General features: G+C 40.5%; 1 protein-coding gene across 2 annotated transcripts in view; it reads left to right on the forward strand.

The window, feature by feature from the left end:
* Positions 1-547: 547 nt before the first annotated feature.
* The window catches only part of LOC127643694 (dorsal-ventral patterning tolloid-like protein 1), a 101,152-nt gene continuing 79,133 nt past the window's right edge, over positions 548-22,566 (forward strand). The window contains exons 1-2 of one of the 2 annotated variants that reach the window (XM_052126510.1): positions 548-645; positions 1,864-2,313. In XM_052126510.1, coding sequence (XP_051982470.1) covers positions 2,136-2,313 — 178 coding nt within the window. In that variant the 5' untranslated portion in view covers positions 548-645; positions 1,864-2,135. The remainder of the gene's footprint in view (positions 646-1,863; positions 2,314-22,566) is intronic. The other variant, XM_052126509.1, reaches the window with a different exon arrangement.

Below are 22,566 nucleotides of genomic sequence, written 5' to 3' on the forward strand. Positions count from 1 at the left end.
ATCCAAGAAGATTCCCCTCCTGTCAGAAACACCTTCACAGTCCCTTGCATCATCTGAAAGACCTAGTTTACAACCTACTCCCTCTGACTTCTTGTCGGTTGGATACACACACATGGCCCGTTAGAAGCCATTCATGCATGGTATGGAGGTCATTTATCATTTTACCCTTATCACAGTTACTTACAGCGTTTACAAACAGTCTATGTTCTTGGCTGTGTCCTTGGCCATGGAGCGTGTGCATGCGTTCATTGAGTTTTTGAGAAGTGAGACATAGCTGGATGGATTGATGCCATGACGTCAACACGCAGTTACCTTGCTGGGAGGGAGGGGGAATTAATCTGTGTGTGTGTCAGGGGGGAGAGAGAGAGAGAGAGAGAGAGAGAGAGAGAGAGTTAATCTCCCGGGAAATGGGTACGTTCGGAATTAGCGGTACCAGTCAGCAAGCGCTCTCTAGTATTCCAATGGCTGTGAAAGAAGTGTTTTCTGAGAGAGAGAGAGAGAGAGAGAGAGAGAGAGAGAGAGAGAGAGAGAGAGAGAGAGAGAGAGAGAGAGAGAGAGAGAGAGAGAGAGAATATGAGGACAGTACTCAGGATGAGCCTACGCTTTGAGGCTGTAAAACACTAGACCCTGAGGGCATTCTCTGTGGTAAGCTCCGTCTCTCTCATATTTTAACAGAGTATGACGCCACAGTGTTAAACACAGTTTTATCTCTACAGTGCATCTATTGTTTATGTTTGTAAAGTAGCGCGCGATAAAGATTCGAGTTTCCTCGAGCTTATAGGCTACTTGCCGCCGCTCCGCGCGCTCTCTGTTCTCTAGCTGTTACCGTTGCGCTTACATTTGAAAGGCTTCACATATACATGCACGTGAAAGTCTCCTGAGGCAAATATGCGTTAAAGGCCCCGGGGTTATCACCGGTAATGTGCATTAGTCTGGACCTGAGAGAGAATAAATGAGCTCAAACCCGTTTTCAAGAGTCCATTCGGCGTTTTGTCAGTCACTTTAGGACATACAGAAGTGTTCTCAGACGGGCCAGGCAAGTTTATTAATAATTAGAGATGTGTTAAATTGAAGAAACTGACATATTATATGCACTAAGAGTTATTTTCAGACAAATGTGCTATAGTTTATCAATAGTGTTTTTGGCTTCCTTATTTCAGTTGGCTACGGCTATTTTAGGTCTACATTGACCAAATTAAAGCAGCAAATTACACATTGAGAAACTGCTTTAGGCTACAGTTAGTTCCGAGATAGGTGAGTGTGACAAAAAAGAAAGAACGGCAGACCTACTTTATGAGGGGAGTTAAACGGGTTTGTTAAATGTCACACCACATCCGCTTTTACTGTCACCTTCTAATAAAGAAGCTATTGTATTTATTTTCATCCTAGCAGTTTTTAAATGCGATCTCACCTAGATGGAAGTTGCGTTACATCCTGCAGTTTTGTATAGACAACGACCAAAAAAAAAAAAAAAAGAAAAAAAAAAAAAAAGCCTTTTCCGGATTATTGCTCACATTTTAGTGAACGTGTGACTTTTACAGCTACCGGCTCGTTTTGGGTGTAATAGGTTGGCATTGTTAAAATCAAATAGTAGCCCTGTTTCCTGTTTTATAATGCACGAAAGGAATATAGTTCTTGATGTCCGTTATAAAGTAACAGTTTCTAGGAATCTGTGTAGCACAGAAGTGTTTAAATTCTGTCTGTCTGTCTATATTTCTGCGTTGTATGTCTGTCTATATAAAGGGGTTTAAAACTCATGGGATAAGCGACTGCTCAGGTTAATTTCAATATGTTAAATATCCTCATTTAAATATTAATTTGCTCACCCGCTGCCATCACTGTCTTTGCTTGTTTCATTTATAGGCTGACTTCTATTGCAGGTCTCAGGGAAACTGCTTTTGGGTCTCCGCACAAGAGAAAGGAAAAGTTAATTGTTATCAGCTGTAGTTGTAGAGGTTCATATCAATGCATCTCGGTGTCCAGCTAAGATGCCGCGACAGTGACGGTCCTGCCCCGTCTGTCGAACCGGAACAATGATGATCATAGTGAAGACGATGATTTCCACATGGCGCGTGTAGCGCTAAATTCACCTCTACGAGACACTCCTGTCTGATCGGTGCTCATTCAAACTCCAGATGGACTACCTTCACTCTGCACTGACCAGTAAAATGAATTGGATCACACTCCTGCTGGCCGGATTGACTTTTTGGGGCAAAGTGTCCGTGCACAGTTGCTTAGATTATGATGACAGTTATGATTATTATGAAGAGGAGAAAACAGAGACGATAGATTACAAGGATCCGTGCAAAGCTGGTAAGACGCTGCTGTCCCATTCATACTTCTGTTTTGCCTTTGTTTTGTTAACACTTTTGTGAGGTGATCAAGGGAGAAAGCACACATATTTAATCCGCGTTTTATACGGTGGTGTATTCTCACAACGATAAACGTATGAATGAATGAGCAAACTTGTGTTGTTTTCTTTTTATTCTTTGGGTCGTCGCATATATTGGGTCCAGGTGCGCGAGCCTAAACGAAGTCTCTTTTTTAATCTCTTTTTTCTTTTTTGGACGGGGGAGATATCTCTCACAAGTCTCGAACGACTCTCCTGCGGAAAATGATGGAGTCTACTTTAATTCGGTTTCTCCCGGGATGATCCCGCGGCTCGACAGGCCACGTGCGCTCCGCTGTCATAAGCCCGTGCTATCCGCGCGCTGACCACCTGTCCGCGCGCACTTTTGTACTTTGCGCTCTATAAAATGATTATGATCAATCTCGCTGATTTGAGCATCATTTCACTGACTCCATCCAAACATGTATTTCACCTGCTGGCAGCATACAGGCAGTATTTATTGTTTGACGACCCCCTTTTTTTTTTATATAAATCATGAACATTTATTATTATATAAGATAAAGGGACGAGTAAATCCAAGTAATCAGTGTCCAGACTAAATTCGGTTGGTTTATAAAGTTTATTTTTTTTAATGTTATATGTGAAGTCAGACAGAGTGATCTGTAATATGTTTACATATACCTTTACATTCATATGTAAAAGTATGTTTACATTCTTGGTAATTATAAATAAAGTGATGCAGACCACCTTTTTAAAGCAGTCTAGAAAGTTTAAGTACAGTAATTGTAAAGATTAGCCTAGAAGCACTATGGACAGTTTGTGCATACAGTAGCCCATTTTAGGAATGGAATCTGTTTGTGTTTGTACCTTTATGTTGATACAGCTTTATGGTGCACCATAAGGCCAGTAATATTATTTTGTTCACACCCTATACATCTTTTGATGTGTACAGGGGACACATACTGACGTTTAAATTGATGATGATGTTTAAATGCATCATCTGCAGTAATGCTCTGTAAAATTGCCCCTTTTCTGTCCCTTTCTCTCTCTGCCTCTCTCTCTCTCTCTCTCGCTCTCTCTCTCTCTCTCTCTCTCTATCTCTCTCTCACACACACACACACACACACACACACACACACACACACACTGTATGAGGTTCTTTCTTCTGCAGAACACAAACAAAGATTTTTAGAAGAATATCTCAGCTCTGCAGGTCTATATAATGTGAATGGTGACCAGACCTAATAAGCTGCAAAAATCACATAAAGGCAGCATAAAAGTGATCCATACAACTAGTGGTTTAGTATATGTTTTCTGAAGCAATGCAATCACTTTGGGTGGGACACAGATCAATATTTAAGTCTTTTTACTATAAATCTCCACTCTCACTTTCACATTTAAGTGATTAAAGTGGAGATTTAAAGTAAAAAAGACTGAAAAATTGATCTGTGTCCCACCCACACTTATCACTTTTGAAGATATGGATTTAACCACTGGAGTCTTATGGATTATTTTTATGCTGACCTAATGTTATTTTTGCAGCTTGAAAGTTCTGGTCAACATTCACTTTGTATGCATTGCAGAGCTGAGATTCTTCTAAAAATATTTGATTGTGTTTTGCAAAAGAAAGGAAGTTATACACATCTGGGATGGCATGCGGGTGAGTAAATAATGAGAACATTTTCATTTTTGGGTACTACCCCTTGAAAAAGAACCAGACTAAATAAAAAGTGTTTTTTTTGGAATTCAATATTATATTAGAAATTATTATGAAAAAATATATATTTTTAAAAAGCTACTATTATTATTATTATTATTAAAACCGTACAATATTTATGTAATATTTTCTTAACCTGCATGCAGCATAGTTGTTTTATTTTGAAAAATACTCTTATCAACTCTTATCAACTTTATCCACAAAAACCCAATGTTATGAGGCGACTTAAGATTTGGATGGTAACTTTTAGCAGCCAAGCATATTTGGAATTACACTAATGTGCAATTATAAAATATATGGAGCGATGTTAAATGTTATGCTCTCAGCTTAGAAGCCTCACGCATCCTTTGAAAATGTGTAAGAGAACAGATTTCACACATTCAAGATCGTTTCGAAGGCTGTGTGCTCCGGAGGTTTTAATTGTCAGCTGTATGTCACTGAGGTATACAGGTGAAACTTGAAAAATTAGAATATCGTGCAAAAGTTCATTAATTTCAGTAATTCAACTTAAAAGGTGAAACTAATATATTATATAGACTCATTACAAGCAAAGTAAGATATTTCAAGCCTTTATTTGATATAATTTTGATGATTATGACTTACAGCTTATGAAAACCCCAAATTCAGAATCTCAGAAAATTAGAATATTACATGAAATCAATAAAAAAAGGATTTTAAATACAGAAATGTCGGCCCTCTGAAAAGTATAATCATGCATATGTAGTCAGTACTTGGTTTGGGCCCTTTTGCATTAATTACTGCCTCAATGCGGCGTGGCATGGATGCTATCAGCCTGTGGCACTGCTGAGGTGTTATGGAAGACCAAGATGCTTCAATAGCGGCCTTCAGCTCTTCTGCATTGTTTGGTCTCATACCTCTCATCTTTCTCTTGGCAATGCCCCATAGATTCTCTATGGGGTTCAGGTCAGGCGAGTTTGCTGGCCAATCAAGCACAGTAATACCATGGTCATTGAACCAGGTTTTGGTACTTTTGGCAGTGTGGGCAGGTGCCAAGTCCTGCTGGAAAATGAAGTCAGCATCTCCATAAAGCTTGTCTGCTGAAGGAAGCATGAAGTGCTCTAAAATGTCCCGGTAGACGGCTGCATTGACTCTGGACTTAATAAAGCACAGTGGACCAACACCAGCCGATGACATGGCTCCCCACACCAACACAGACTGTGGAAACTTCACACTGGACTTCAAGCATCTTGGATTGTGTGCCTCTCCATTCTTCCTCCAGACTCTGGGACCTTGGTTTCCAAATGAGATGCAAAATTTGCTCTCATCAGAAAAGAGGACTTTGGACCACTGAGCAACAGACCAGTTCTTTTTTCTTTAGCCCAGGTAAGACGTTTGACATTTGAAGCCCATGTCCAGGACCCGTCTGTGTGTGGTGGCTCTTGATGCAGTAACTCCAGCCTCAGTCCACTCCTTGTGAAGCTCCCCCACACATTTGAATGGCCTTTTCCTGACAATCCTCTCCAGGCTACGGTCATCCCTGCTGCTTGTGCAACTTTTTCTTCCACACTTTTCCCTTCCACTTAACTTTCTATTAATGTGCTTTGATACAGCATTTTGAGAACATCCAACTTCTTTTGCAATTACCTTTTGAGGCTTTCCCTTCTTGTGGAGAGTGTCAATGATGGTTTTCTGCACAACTGTCAGGTCAGCAGTCTTCCCCATGATTGTAAATTCAACTGAACCAGACTGAGAGACCATTTAAAGGCTCAGGAACCCTTTGCAGGTGTTTAGCTGATTAGAGTGTGACACTTTGAGCCTACAATACTGAACCTTTTCACAATATTCTAATTTTCTGAGATTCTGAATTTGGGGTTTTCATAAGCTGTAAGCCATAATCATCAAAATTATATCAAATAAAGGCTTGAAATATCTTACCTTGCTTGTAATGAGTCTATATAATATATTAGTTTCACCTTTTAAGTTGAATTCCTGAAATTAATGAACTTTTGCACGATATTCTAATTTTTCGAGTTTCACCTGTATGTCTCATTTCAGAAAAGAAAGTAGTACACTCTGAATGCAGCTTTCAAATCTGATCTTCTTTAGCAGGAATTCAGAGGATGCAGGAGGTGTTCCTTTGTTGGCAGTCTCAACCCACAATACTTTGTGTCAATGTAAAGGTACATAATTTCCCTGAAAAAATAACGCTGATTTACAAGAAAATATGATGTTCAAATGGAAGTGTGTTCATGGCAATCATGATACCTTCTGTTACCATTTGTGCTACCAAGGCAATCTCATTTAAACAAAGCTAATATTGAGGATGCTTGATATACCGCTGCCCACAGAGGACACTCCTACCTAGCAACAGCCTTCATAATGAGACACCATCAGTAAGCCAGCGGTTTGATATTCGTATTACTTCATATTGTGATTTTTATTTTATTTTGATTAATCGTTCAGCCCTAGCACTCATGTTTGGGACAGTGTGTATATTTTTGAGTGTAGGAGGAATATGACTGTAAGGCAATTAGGGAGGACCTCTGTTTTTCCAAACTGTCAAATATCTAGCCTAGAAATTGTACAGCCCCGTTGATAGCAGTACTACAGGGAGAGGGTGGACAACATTACTCTCATAACCTTTAAGCACATGCACAAATGCACACTAAGATTCTGAAAAGTATTTTTATATTTATTACACACAATTTTGTCAGATTTATTCCCAGGCACTTGGAGACCCCTTTAGATTATATAGTTTTGTTATTTAATTTACACTGAAAAGGCATCCTGAAATCAATCAGTCAATATTATTTCTATAGCACATTTAAAAACAACACATGTTGACCAAAGTGCTTCACATTATAGCATAAATGGAACATATACATACAGAATGTAGAAAGTACAATAGCACATAATAAAATAAGCAACCCACATTAAGCACAGATAAAAGCAAGTGAAAAATGGTGAGTCTTCAAATAAGATTTAAAAATATCGACTGATGTACAGGACCTAATCCAAAGCCATGGAGTCGCCACTGAAAAGGCCCGATCTCCCTTTGAAAGACTTGCAACACACTGTAATATGATCACACTACATTCTCACTTCTAAAAACAGCTTCTACAATTACAACCCCAATTCCAAAAAAAGTTGGGACAGAATGAAAAATGCTAATAAAACAAAAAGTAGTGATTTGTAAATTATATTTACACTTTGCTATATTGAAAACACCATAACTACACATAGTATGATATTTTACCTTCTGAATTTATAGTTTTTTTAATGTACAGTAATCAGATGAATGCAACGTGCTCCAAAAAGTTGAGACAGGGACATTTTAAGACTTATAATAAATTGACAAGTTAAAATAACAAGGCAATGTGAAACAAGAGATGTTAAACAGGTGAGGTAATTGTGTCATATAAGGAGCCTCCAAAAGCAGCTTAGTTCCTCAAGAGCAAGGACCATTCGAGACTTGTCAATTTGCTGCAACAGATGCTTCAGCAAATAATCCAGCACTTAGAGAACAATGTTCCCCAAAGACAAATTGGAAGAATTTTGGGCATTTCACCATCTACAGTGCACAATATAGTAAAAGATTCAAGGAATCTGGGCAAGACGAAAACCACTTCTAAACTCACGTGATCTGATCCCTCAGACATCACCATCTTACAAAACGGCATTCATCTGTAATGGATATCATGAACATGGTCTTGGGATTACTTTAGTAAACCTTTGTTTGTCAACACCATTCACCACTACATCCACAGATGCAAGTTAAGACTTTACTATGCAAAGCAGAAGCCCTACATCAACACTGTCCAGAAGTGCTTCCGACTTCTCTGGGCTCGATCTCATCTTAGATGGAAAGTAGAACAGTGGAACCGTGTTTTTTGGTCCGATGAGACCACATTTCAAATAATTGTTTTTGGAGGACAACTTTAAATTTATTTTAAATCAAACAGATTGGAGGTACATTTAGTGGAAAGACGGGTATATGTTAGAACATACAGGACAATAACATGTTTCAAAACAGATAATCTTTAGGGAAAAGATGAAAATAAAATAACAAATAAACAAAATAGTACATATGTATGTATGTATGTATGCATGTGTGCAAAAGATTTGGGTGTGGATGTTAACAATTTAAAGAGAGCACATCTGTGAGGGCACCATTAATGAAGACAGATATGTAAAAAAATTTGGAAAGCATATGTTGCCATCCATCACCATCTTTTCCAGGGTCGTCCTGGCATATTCAGCAGGAAAACTTAAAACCACATACTGGCCGAATAAGCAGTGCGGGTGCTAGACTGGCCTGCATGCAGTCTTGACCATCTCCAATTGAGAATACGTGGTGCATTATTAAGTGCACAATATGACAACGAAGACCCCGTACAATTGTGCAGCTGAAGACCTGCCTAATGGATGAATGGGGAACAATTCCACTTTCTAAACTTAACAAACTTGTGTCTTCAGTGCCTAAATGCTTAATAAGTGTTATTAGAAGAAATGGTGTTGTTTCACAGTGGTAAACGCTCGACTGTCCCAACTATTTTGGAGTGTGTTGCAATCATCTGATAAAAAATAAATACATTTAATTCACAAGATAAAACATCATATGTGTGTTGTAGTGTTTTCAATATTTCAATAAAAAGGAATATAATTAACAAATCACTCCTTTTTGTTTTTATTAGCTGTCCCAACTTTTTCAGAATTGAGGTTGTAATATGAACATAAACCATGCTCCCTTATGTATGGAAATAAGATGATTGTAGTATCTGAAAGATGGTTAAAAACAGTAGTCACATTCAACTACTACGATAGGCTACTCTGGGCAATGCCTTAAGATACGGCACTCCTCTTAAACATCAATATGCAAATATTAAAATAATAGTTTTAACGGTTGAAATTATTATCATAACACTAGTTGTTGTAGTAATTATGCACATTATGGGAAATGTTTTCATTAATGATCTTCAAGAAATGGATATCATATTAGGTGAAATGCTGACTGTCCAAGTCATTGAACGTGTTTGATCTACCTCTCCCCAGTGCTAACCTGAGCCACTGTCTTAGCTGATAAACCATTTTACAGATGTGCTTGTAGTTTGGCCTGCATTAGAATATCAGCACTGTTTTGATGCTTTAGTCGAAATAGCCATGCTAATTGAACACAAGGTGTCAATGGGGGAAGGAGCAGTGTCTTTCAGACATAAACATATACAGTAGGTACAAAGGCAAATTAAACCTTGACTAGAAATACCATATAATTGCTTAAATCTTCTTTGACTGACATATATCTGTTGTTCTTAATATAAACTAATTGTAATTACTATAGGCTTCCCCTAAAATACCACATTTGCACACATTATGAATGAGTTTTTCTTGGACAGGTTGGTTTTGTCAGGTATTTTCTGTTCTTTTTAGGACATTTTCATAATAGTCATCCCACAAGGATTGCAACACCCTTTTACTTCTATATGTTCAAGGTGCACCACTATCATGAGGTCCTATTAATGGTTTGTTTTGGTTGACATAACAGAAGGCTATTAGCTCCATTAATGAGGGGAATGCATTGTTTAAGACATCTGTTCTTGTTTACAGAAACCGGGAGCTCTATTGGTTTCAATATGTCACTAAAGGGCTAGTGACATTAAACAGTCATTAGTCGATGTTATCTATGTTTGTTATCTTAAGACATTGTAAACTTAACGACACTGTTGCCACAGAATAACTAATCTTTTCTGAATAAGCTAATTTAGCCCACACCTCCTTGTTTAGGCAAGAGAAACATAAACAAACCTGAGGGAGTTTATGGGGAGGTGTGTGCAGACAGGCTTAGCTCAAGGGGCACACAGAAAATAGAGCTGTTAACCTTTTAACACACCCACACACACACACACACACACGCACACACACACACACACACACACTCACACATGACACCTGATGTCATGAAAATTACATGTTGTGACATTTTTGCAAAATGATATTATTATCTTAACTTGTATTGCAGAAGTTTTGAGGTGAAATGTCCACTTTGTTGTGCTAAAAGTGAGTTGCATTTTCTCTTAAACAGATTTTTTTTTTAAGATTAAAGTTCTATCAGGTTTTAAATCAACAAAACATACCTTCGTACATTATGACTTAAACCTAAACCAAACCAATAGTTTCATCAAAATCAAATGTGAGGTGGCCAAAGCCCATATATAATGCTGATCTCTCTCTTGCTCTCTCTCTCTCTCTCTCTCTCTCTCTCCATATATATATATATATTAGGGATGGGCATTCATCAATAATTTGGTATTCGAATATTTAAGCTCACAAAAAACTAATATTCGAATATTTTATTATTTAAATGAAGGTAAATAATGAGAATTATTTCTCATTATTCATTAAGTTTGCATCACCATTAAAAAAAATCAAGCTAAAAACTTATATTATGTCCTGTGTTTATTTTGTTGAAAATATTTAAACAAGCATTGCGTGAAAACAAAAAATATATAGAATGAAAGCATTTAAGCTCATGCAAAGCAAAGAAAAAGAAACCGCTAATAAAGTAGACTGACGCAGTTAAGGTACAGGATGAATATAAACACTGGACATATAATAGTTATGACACAATTGCCTCACCAGTTTTAGTTTGTGTGTTCCGGATTTAACATGCATCTCACTGTATATATGGCCAGCAAAGCAAAACTTTGCGAAATTCAAATATAATTTTTACTATTCTAATATTTATTGCAGAACGAATACTTGATTATTTGACTACTCTAGGACATACCTAATACATATATACATACAGTTGAAAACAGAAGATTATATACACCTTAGCCAAATTAATTTAAACTAATTTATTTAAATTAAATGAAAAAAAAAAATCACGATTCCTGACATTTAATCTTAGAAAAAAATTCCCTGTCTTAGGTCAAATAGGATCACTATTTTAAGAATGTGAAGTGTCAGAATAATAGAAGAGAAAATGATTTAATTCAGCTTTTATTACCTTCATCACATTCCCAGTGGGTCAGAAGTTTACATACACTTTGTTAGTATTTAGTATAATTGTCTTTAAATTGTTTAACTTAGGTCAAATGTTTTAAGTAGCTTTGCACAAGCTTCTCACAATAAGTTTCTGGAATTTTTGTCCATTCCTCCAGACAGAACTGGTGTAATGAGTCAGGTTTGTAGGCCTCCTTGCTTGCACATGCTTTTTCAGTTCTGCCCACAGGGGCTGTCAGGGCTTTTTGATGGTCACTCCAAAACCTTGACTTTGTTGTCCTTAAGCCATTATTCCACAACTTTGGAGGTATGCTTGGGGTCATTTTCCATTTGGAAGACCCGTTTGCGACCCAGCTTGAACTTTCTGGCTGATTTCTTGAGATGTTGCTTCAATGTGTTCACATAATTTTCCTTCCTCGTGATGCCATCTATTTTGTGAAGTGCACAAGTCCCTCCTACAGCAAAGCACACCCAAAACATGATGCTGCCACCCCCATGCTTCATGGTTGGGATGGTGTTCTTCGTCTTGCAAGCCTCACTCTTTCATAGGAATGAATTGAAAACGCTCTCAGCTTTGCTCACAACGCACCAGTGGTAACGTAGGGTCAGACTGGATGAACTTGCTAATTCTAGCTGCCTTGCTAACAATTACCATGCGTTCAGACCAGAGGTGGCGAGAGCATCAAAATTCGCTCTGGCTGCCCTGCCAACAGCGCTATCGAAGATTCGTGGATGCTCTGACGTAGTTGAAATAGGCGGCAACGTTCGTTCAGAGTGCTTGGTTTTGTGAACTATATTTAAAGGGTCCGCAAAACATCCAGATATGTCGATATGTCGATCTTTTTGACATATCACAAGCAGCGTATATCCTCATGAAATCTTTTAATATATTACTATATAATATTATATAAACCATAATATCCACTTCATCAACTCACATGGCACATCAACAATTTCAGACACCTTTGTCCACGCATTGTTTTTTATATATATATATATATATATATATATATATATATATATATATATATATATATACACTCACCTATAGGATTATTAGGAACACCATACTAATACTGTGTCTGACCCCCTTTCGCCTTCAGAACTGCCTTAATTCTACGTGGCATTGATTCAACAAGGTGCTGAAAGCATTCTTTAGAAATGTTGGCCCATATTGATAGGATAGCATCTTGCAGTTGATGGAGATTTGTGATCACAAGATTTTTGATCACATCCAGAGCACAAAGCTCCCGTTCCACCACATCCCAAAAATGCTCTATTGGGTTGAGATCTGGTGACTGTGGGGGCCATTTTAGTACAGTGAACTCATTGTCATGTTCAAGAAACCAATTTGAAATGATTCGAGCTTTGTGACATGGTGCATTATTCTGCTGGAAGTAGCCATCAGAGGATGGGTACATGGTGGCCATAAAGGGATGGACATGGTCAGAAACAATGCTCAGGTAGGCCGTGGCATTTAAACGATGCCCAGTTGGCACTAAGGGGCCTAAAGTGTGCCAAGAAAACATCCCCCACACCATTACACCACCACCACCAGCCTGCACAGTGGTAACAAGGCATGATGGATCCATGTTCTCATTCTGTTTATGCCAAATTCTGACTCTACCATCTGAATGTCTCAACAGAAATCTAGACTCATCAGTCCAGGCAACATTTTTCCAGTCTTCAACTGTCCAATTTTGGTGAGCTCTTGCAAATTGTAGCCTCTTTTTCCTATTTGTAGTGGAGATGAGTGGTACCCGGTGGGGTCTTCTGCTGTTGTAGCCCATCCGCCTCAAGGTTGTGCGTGTTGTGGCTTCACAAATGCTTTGCTGCATACCTCGGTTGTAACGAGTGGTTATTTCAGGCAAAGTTGCTCTTCTATCAGCTTGAATAAGTCGGCCCATTCTCCTCTGACCTCTAGCATCAACAAGGCATTTTCGCCCACAGGACTGCTGCATACTGGATATTTTTCCTTTTCACACCATTCTTTGTAAACCCTAGAAATGGTTGTGCATGAAAATCCCAGTAACTGAGCAGATTGTGAAATACTCAGACCGGCCCGTCTGGCACCAACAACCATGCCACGCTCAAAATTGCTTAAATCACCTTTCTTTCCCATTCTGATATTCAGTTTGGAGTTCAGGAGATTGTCTTGACCAGGACCACAACCCTAAATGCATTGAAGCAACTGCCATGTGATTGGTTGATTAGATAATTTCATTAATGAGAAATTGAACAGGTGTTCCTAATAATCCTTTAGGTGAGTGTATATATATATATATATCCCTGTAAGAAAACAGGGACAGGTCATATATTACGGGAAAATCTGCTATGGCAATAATCAGTTTCTCCTCCATTTTGTCTTCGGAACTAATGTTAGGTGGGAACCAAAGTTTACACTGTTGTGTTCTTAAGACTTCGTTAGAGCGGCGCACTTCTATACTCTAAGAGGTTGCCATCGAACCGCGTCAAAGCTCATTACCTTAATGTTGCCTGCACTTGAACTTTCCTCTGAAGCTCACACCGGACAAGACGCGACGTACCGCTTCTCGCCACCGATTTGATGCTCTCGACCCCTCTGGTCTGAATGCACGGTTAGGCTACTTCAGACACCAGATTGATTCCATCCGCACCGCAAGACTTCATGACAATGGTTGCGCCCTCTCATCGTCTCTAGTGAAGAGCGCGACAGTCAACAGCTCTGATCTTTCTGTGCTGTAATCTTGAATATTGTTCTCTAGCACCAAACATGCATCATTTATGCCCTGTCCCGCGCTGCACACGTTGTCTCTTTTCCATGCATGTGTGTAGACATGAAGCGCCACATGAGTTAACGTGGTTTCAAAGCACCTTTTAGACCAGGTTTTTCCCTTCTAAATGTATCTTTATTAATCAGCATGTTACGAGCCTTTAATAATAAACAAATCGAATAAACAAATAGATTTCTGTTCTAAGTTTGTGAAAATTAATTGGATGTCTGGAATGGATAAGGAAAGACTACAATTACTAGTTGGTAGACTAGTCTCTCACTTTAATGAAAATATACAAATGTTTTAAAAAAAAAATAAAAAAACGTTTTCTAAATTATCTCTCGGGACACCCCTGAACCCACATTCAGCATCATTCCACAGTCACAAAGGCTTCTATGCTCCATACTTCGGTATCTGAATCTAAAGAAATATAAAAAAATATTTAATTTTAATGTAAAAATATTCCAACAAATACTGGACTGCTGTCACTATGCTTCAGAACAAACAGATGATCTTTTAAGATTCATTTTCAATTGATAAATGGTAAAATACGGTAAAATTGGTAAAAGATCCCGCAGACCCCACTGCTTTGGCAGTCTCTAGACCCCCTGTGCAGTTTTGCAGAGACTATATTTACTGTTTAGAATAATTTTTTTCTTCTTTTCTTCCGTCAACTTTGAAATAAAAAAAGAAAGTGCAATGTGTGAATGTATATCATGATAAATATCGATATCGAACAATATGAAAAAGATTATCGTGATAAAAATTTTGGCCATATCGCCCAGCCCTAACATTAGTATCATATTTCCGTAATGATTTCTTAACTTGCATGTGGCATTGCTATGCAGCCTGGTTAATTCCTCAAAGCTTTATTTTGGTGGAAATTTAGAGGAAGTATTTTTGAGTTTCTGTTTGCAGCTGAGTTGACAATGGCCTTTTAATGCAGTGAAATGCTCACATTCATTCTTCCATCCACAAAAACCTGGTGTTATGGGGGTATTTTAGATTTCAATAGTTACTTTTAGCGGCCAGGCATATTTGGAATTATGCAAATGTACAATTGACCCTTTGCTAAGCTCCGCACCCCTTGGTTAATACAATTAATACAATTTAAGCTCAATCGACAGCATTTATTGCATAATAATGATTACCACAAAAAAGTATTTTTGACTTGTCCCTCCTTTTCTTTAAAAAAAGCGAAAATCTGGGCTGCAATGAGGCACTTACAATGGAAGTGAAGGTGGCCAATTTTTGAATGTTAAAATACTCACTGTTTTAAAAGTATAGCCACAAGACATAAACAGTATGCGTGTTAACATGATTTTAGTGTGATAAAATCGCTTACTAACCTTTTCTGTGTAAAGTTATAGCCAAGTTTACAAATTCGTTGCCATGACGATGTGATGTCAACAAACCCTAAAACCCTATAATGACTGTAACAATAACAATTTAAACAACTTTACAGCTCAGATAATACATGAGTTGTAACAAAAGAATTAATTGAATGCTTTAATAAAATTATAATTTCCCACACAAAAATTGGCCAAATTCACTTCCATTGGCCACATTCACTTCCATTGTAAGTGCTTAACTGTAAACTCACTGTAATTTGTTTTTCTTTTAAAGAAAAGGAGGGAAAATGAATATTTGTGGTAATCAGAATTATGCCACAAATGCTGTTGATTGACCTTAACTTGCATTGAACCTGGAATATTTTTTTAAGGTTGCTTGCTCTTACAAGCTCTGCTTATAACGTCTCGTAACACACACACTTTAATGCTGTGAGGTCTAAGACCTGAAACAATACATGAATGAATGAATGTTATTAGCTTTAATTTACTTAGGAGTAAATGTTATTCATGTTTATTTGAGAATGAGGTCTATTACAGTTCAATCCATATTATGTTTTTTTTTTTTACATTTATTTAGTGTGCTTCCAGGGGTGAAAATTTCATCAAAATGTTGGGGGGGACAATAAACATAACAATTCTCAAGAGCAATTTTTGAAGGGGACACTAAGGTTTTTTTTGTTGTTGCCCCATATTATTTTATTTCTTAAACAATTATTTTAAGAATATATCATTATATTATTTACAATACACATATTTTAATGATTTTTTTTTTGGGGGGGGCAACCCTCAGATAGGGGGTGGTTTCCTCCTATGTGTGCTTCCTCTCTAGGTACCTCATGTGTTACAAGTGACCTAGCAACAAAGTGTTTTACATTTATTTTGATAATTTTGATAAAATCCTGCTTAATACTGCTCAAACACACATCACTCCCATAGACACTCATTGGAAAAAGTGTGTCAGAGTCTGCCCGGCAACAGTTGCTAAGACAGGATTGGTCAGAAATGCTTTTTTAAGGTGTGGGGTCAATTAGTGAGTCTAGAGCACTGAAATTATAGCATATGTTAGTACACCAAACTAAATTACAGTGAAGCACACCGCTCTATCAGTTGAGTTTCCGCACAGTCTCATTGCACTCGAACAAGCTTGTAAATGTAGTTCATTAATACAAACATTAAAATTCGTCTTACAAGTCATACACTATAGATAAACTATTTTGATACAGTGCGAAAAGTACGTGTTTATGAATTGAAAATCTGCCTTTTTAATCGTAATTTGTGAAAGGGAATACAATTTATTTTTGTTGTAGCACCTTTAGTGTTCATTTCACTGGGACAGTTGCATAGACTCCAGAACATGCTATGGATTTGTCCACTAGACAAAACAACGAGCCATGTAAAAATCATTTGCAAAACTGTAGGCATAGTAATGTGTTTCTATGAGTTTCCCTCTGTACTGTTCACTCATATTTCACCAACAGTTTCCTTCAGATACTCTCTGGGTTTCACTTCTTAACCTACATATGTGGGCTTTCTCCATTAGTTTTATAGAGGCCAGGGTTGGATTTTGTGAGGTTGTACTCACTAGTTTTTAAATGTTGTTAAAGTAGTGTGTTAGGATGTGTCAGCAGGGTTTTTCCTGGCTCAAAATTAGGCGGAGGTGGTACCATACTACTTGGCTTTGCGTTAATACACTACTAATGACCTGGCAACTGAATACTAGTGTTAATTTTGTCAGCTGTTTTTTTAATTTAGTTTTAGTCTTAATCCTGTGTCAAATGTCCTTTTTAGTTTTTATCATATTTAGTCAACCTTATCCTATTTTTTATTTTTTTTTGGTCAAGTTTTAGTTGACAAAGTCTGGGCCTTTTAATGTAGTTTTAGTCATATTTTTGTAACATTTAGTCATAAGGGTATTATTGATAAGCATTTGTATATATATATATATATGTACACACACATTTTATTGTTGTTGTCATTTTAGTGTTATTTTTGACATAAGATTGATCTTATCATTATGATCTCATGATGATGACGTTGCGAGCTGCAGACAGTGGGGGTGAGAGAGGAGCGTCTCCGTGTTAGAGTGTGCATCACTCTAAATCTCTCCCGGTCTCGACTCCTGCTCAGATTGGGTCTCTTCCGCGACTGGTTGAATCGGCTCTGACTGCACAGAGAATTACAGTTTTGGAGTTTGTGCTTATTTACATGTAACACTCCCGTATTATTTGAACTTTAATTAAGGATGAAATAGAGATATACCGGCAAGCTGTGATCTGTATTTCTATCAGACACTCGAGCTGCAGCACTCCTCTCCTCTAGTGTGTCATCATTATAGTTTTATATGATCTCAAGTTATGTTAAATCAAGCGACTATTCAACAGCGGTGTTATTTTATTATTATTGCTGAGATTTGTTGTTACAAATGACAATCCACCGAGTGCAACGTTTGTTAGTGTTTTCCACGAAGCCACACACCAGAGTTTTGTAGACAGCCGGAGGCGGCACAAAATTTGACGGAGGCGGCCGCCTAGTAATTCTCTATGCAGGAAAAACCCTGTCAGGGGAACAAGGATATAAATTAGCTTGCAGAAGGGTCCCAGTCTGACAGTAGTCTAGTCTTACTGGAGTCTGTGCAATTGTTTTGCGTGTTCTTTTCTTCATCATGTGTACAAACTGTTTATCTGTTTGTTGTCTTTATAGAGATATTAAAGTGTATTTTGTTGTCTTAATTAATGCTACTGTCACAGTATTTTTTTTAGAGTTTAACATCTGTTCTTACCTTCAGTTCTTAATCATACAAACTGCAGCATAGGACAGATGGAGATTTTACATATTAAGAAAGATGATCTCTGCTTCTGCTGGGTGCATATGTTTGTGTGTATACATTATGGTGAAAATCCCACCTCTACATATGTGAGAGATTCATGGCCATCTGTCTGCAATATTGCTTATTACTCTGTATTTGTGTAGTTGGTCGTCTTGGGAAAACATAATGTTTATATTTTGCCGTGTGCTTATCTCATACCATTAGAGTGAACTAAGCACATTTCCATCTCTTTGTCCACTGATTTCCCTCCCTGTGTGTGTGTTTGTATGTATGTGTATGACGAGTGTGGAAGCCCTCTTCTTTCGGGCACTTACCTCTTCCTGGTAGCCTGCATCCTGCCACTTAGCTTGAGAAGAGTCTCTCTGTCCCTCTCCGTCTCTCCTTCTCTTTCTCACACACATACCCCCACACAAAAACTCATTAATGCCCCTTACAAAAGAGGGGTTTTGTCGTAAAACTGTGAATACAGCAAAACAGAGAGATAGTGAGTGAAATAAAAAAAATGATCTTACTTACTTTTCCATATTTTGCTCTGTATATGTTTAGTTAGTGTCATGTGGGTAAATCGACGTTTTAATTTAATTTGCCTTACATCAGACATTAGAAACAACATGTCTTCATATGTCTAAACACACACTCACATTAAAATTCAAGACCTCATCAGTTTGATTCTTGGCCCTTTGACTGCCTATATTTTTTACTTCACTGTTCAGTTAGCTTGTCATAATCATAGATGGATTGCATTTTATTTTACATTACTGTCATGATCTTGCCATTTTGGTCAGGTTTTATTTGTCATGTGGCAGGATTGTGACATCTTTTATTTCTCCCTTGTGAGAATTTTGTTTGTATATAATTTTTTTTTCTCCTTTCAATAAAACACCATTCATTGCCATCCTTCATCTTGGGTCCTTCCTCAAATGTATCGTGACAGCATGTGTACATTCAGTATACTTACAGTGTACTAACCCAAGAAATTACTGACTACTATTAGATAACTACATGTACTAAATATGGGTTAAGGTTAGGGTTAGAGTTAGGTTTAGGGTTAGTGCCTAGTAATTACATAGTTGTTGTAGTTATATAGTACGTAAATGTGAAACAGTACTGTAAAATAAAGTGCTACCCATAAATGAGCATGTTGCTATGTTAGGTGTGAGATGGAGTCATGTTTAATAAAAGAGGATCAGGAGCACTCTGGCCTGACAGCCAGCATCTGAAAATGCCCAACAATTTCAGCATCAGCTCTCTGCTTTCACCATGGTCTGTTTGTTCTGGAGCAGGAAAACATGAGTCAGCAATCTGTGCACTTCCTCCTAGAATGTATTTCACAAATTAAACAATTACAGCTTTACACATCCTGACGTGTGAAAAGGTGCTTTGATACACTGACAATGGCATTGACAGTGTAGATTGAAGTCTCTCTCTCTCTCTCTCTCTCTCTCTCTCACACACACACACACACACACACACACACACACACACACACACACACACACACACACACACACACACATTTAAGCCATCAGGATTCCTTATCGTTACCCTGGAGGGGAACAAGGGTCTGGCCGCCAACCTGGGAACGGGCTAAGCCTGGCCGAGCCTCTTTTCTCTCTATGTTTCTCGCATAGAGCAACTAAGGCCGGGGCCCTTACACGCATTGAGGGAAGGGGGTCTTAGCCCTTATTCAGGGCAGAGAAGACCCTGCGGAGGCCACGCCTACCCGAGAGGGGAGGCAAGTTTAAGTGGCAAAACCATCAGAGGCCTGCTTAGGGCCTATGTGGAAAAGTCAGTGCGGTGGTGGATCCAGCCTCATAGAGGGGGGAACATACACCACGGCAGCCGAGGCAGCCATGACTGCCTAAGGGAAACACGGGAGTCAGCTCGCCAGAGGGGACAGGACCGTGGTGTTACACACAGGGGAGTCCGAAGGAGGCCTTACCTGTGGAGCACCTATACCAGTACAGGGTAGCTTGCGGTACCCGCAGTGGCTTGGGTCAGCGAGTTCCTCCGCTGAACTGCGACCCACGAGGGCTAGGGAGGAATCGACCAGTGTCCCAAACCTGAGATCTCCTGGGAATGAAGGCGCACTGTTTCCCCTGGTTAGGGGGAAGGACGCTAGGTGCAAGCGATTCACCCGGTCAGATCGTGGGTGTGCCACCGAGTTCTACGGGCTCGGTACCTGAGAAAACACGGGACGATACTGACTCAACTCGGAGATTGTAGAATCTCACAAAAGTGTTAGGTGTTGCCCAGCCCGCTGCTCTACAAATGTCTGCTAGGGCAGTGCCCCTAGCCAGTGCCCATGAGGACACAACACTCCTGGTGGAGTGAGCTCGGACCCGCAAGAGGGGAAGGGGCACGGCCTGGGTGTGATAAGCCAGGGAAATGGCGTCGACAACCCAGTGGGCGAGTCTCTGCTTGGAGACAGCATTCCCTCTCTGCTGTCCCCCAAAGCAGACGAAGAGCTGCTCAGAGCGTCTGGTGCTCTGTGTGCGGTCCAGATAAATACGTAAAGCACGTACTGGACACAGCAGTGAAAGGGCTGGATCTGCCACCTTTTAGGAACCTGACGATTAAGTCGTGCTTACCAAGAGACTTGCCGTCTACCGTGTCGTGGTGGACCGCGATAGCGGCGACATACACCTTGAGGGTGGAGGGGGACAGCCTCCACTCCAGCCTCTCCTGAAGAAACACGAGCACTGACCTAACTGCGCACTTCTGCGGGTCTTCGGCTCGGGAAGAACACCAGTCCGCGAACAGACGCCACTTTAGAGCGTAGAGATGCCTGGTAGAGGGGGCTCTGGCTTGATTGATTGTATCTATGACGGTCAGTGGTAGGCCGGCTAGATCTTCCGCATCCCGTCCAAGGGCCAGACGTGGAGGTTCCAGAGGTCTGGGTGCGGGTGCCACAGCGTGCCCCATCCCTGAGAAAGAAGGTCCTTCCTCAGGGGAATTCACCAGGGAGGGGCTGTCGTGAGGAGCGTGAGGTCCGAAAACCAAGTCCGGGTAGGCCAGTAAGGGGCTACCAGAATGACTTGCTCCTCGTCCTCCCTGACCTTGCATAGCACCTGTGCAAGAAGGCTCACTGGGGGGAATGCGTACTTGCGCAGCCCCGCAGGCCAGCTGTGTGCCAATGCATCTGCCCCGAGGGGAGCCTCTGTCCGGGCATACCAGAGCGGGCAGTGGGAGGTTTCTTGGGAGGAAAACAGGCCTACCTGAGCCTTGCCGAACCGGTCCCAAAATCAGCTGGACTGACTGGGGGTGGAGCCTCCACTGTCCGCCAGGCAAGCTTTGTCTTGACAGCGCGTCCGCTATCACATTGAGGTTGCCGGGGATATGAGTGGCGCGCAGTGACTCCAGTCGCTGCTGACTCCAAAGGAGGAGACGACGGGCGAGCTGTGACATGTGGAGGGAGCGTACTCCGCCTTGGCGGTTTATGTAGGCTACGACCGTGGTGCTGTCTGTCCTGACTAGGACGTGTTTGTTCCGAATTAACGGAAGAAACTTCTGCAGGGCCAGAAAAACAGCCAGCAGCTCTAAGCAGTTGATGTGCCAGCGCAGCGGGCCTCGGTTCCACCGGCCTGCGGCTGCGCGCCCGTTGCATACGGCGCCCCAACCCAATTTGGAGGCATCGGTTGTGACCAGAATGCGTCGGGACACCTGCTGCAAGGGTACTCTTGCCCTTAGGAAGCAGAGGTCTGTCCAGGGTTTGAAGGTTTGGCGGCAGGCAGAGGTAACTTTTATGTTGTGTGTGCACAACAAAGCCATGCTCGTCTCGGGACTCGAGTCCGGAGCCAGTGCTGAAGTGGGCTCATATGCATCAACCCCAGCGGCGCGGCCGCCGTGGAGGATGCCATATGCCCCAGGAGCTGTTGGAAACGTTTTAGCGGGACCATGGCGCCTGGCTTGAAGGAAGCGAGGCATTTCAGCACTGACTGAGCACGCTCGTTGGAGAGACGTGCTGTCATTGGGACTGAGTCTAACTCCAGACCGAGAAAAGAGATGCTCTGGACCGGGGAGAGCTTGCTCTTTTCCCAGTTGACCTGAAACCCCAAACGGCTGAGGTGGCTGAGCACCTGGTCTCTGTGTGCACATAGTAACTCTCGGGAGTGGGCCAGTATGAGCCAGTCGTCGAGGTAATTGAGTATGCGTATGCCGGCTTCTCGGAGCGGGGCAAGAGCTGCCTCTGCGACTTTCGTGAAGACGCGAGGGGACAGAGACAGGCCGAAGGGGAGGACTTTGTACTGATACGCCTGGCCGTCGAACGCGAACCTTAGGAAGGGGCGGTGTCGAGGGCGAATTGAGATGTGGAAGTACGCATCCTTCAGGTCTACCGCTGCGAACCAATCTAGATGCCGGACGCCAGATAGAATTTGTTTCTGGGTGAGCATTTTGAACGGGAGTTTGGACAAGGTCCGATTGAGAACTCGCAGGTCCAAGATTGGTCGTAAGCCGCCGCCTTTCTTGGGTACAACGAAGGGCTGTAGAAACCCTTCTTCGTTTCGGTTGGAGGGACAGGCTCTATCGCGTCCTTTAATAGAAGGGAGGCGATTTCTTCGCGCAGGGAGAGGGCATGTTGGCCGTGTACTGCGGAAAAATGC

Source organism: Xyrauchen texanus, chromosome 5 (assembly GCF_025860055.1).
Source record: "Xyrauchen texanus isolate HMW12.3.18 chromosome 5, RBS_HiC_50CHRs, whole genome shotgun sequence".
Taxonomy (NCBI): domain Eukaryota; kingdom Metazoa; phylum Chordata; class Actinopteri; order Cypriniformes; family Catostomidae; genus Xyrauchen; species Xyrauchen texanus.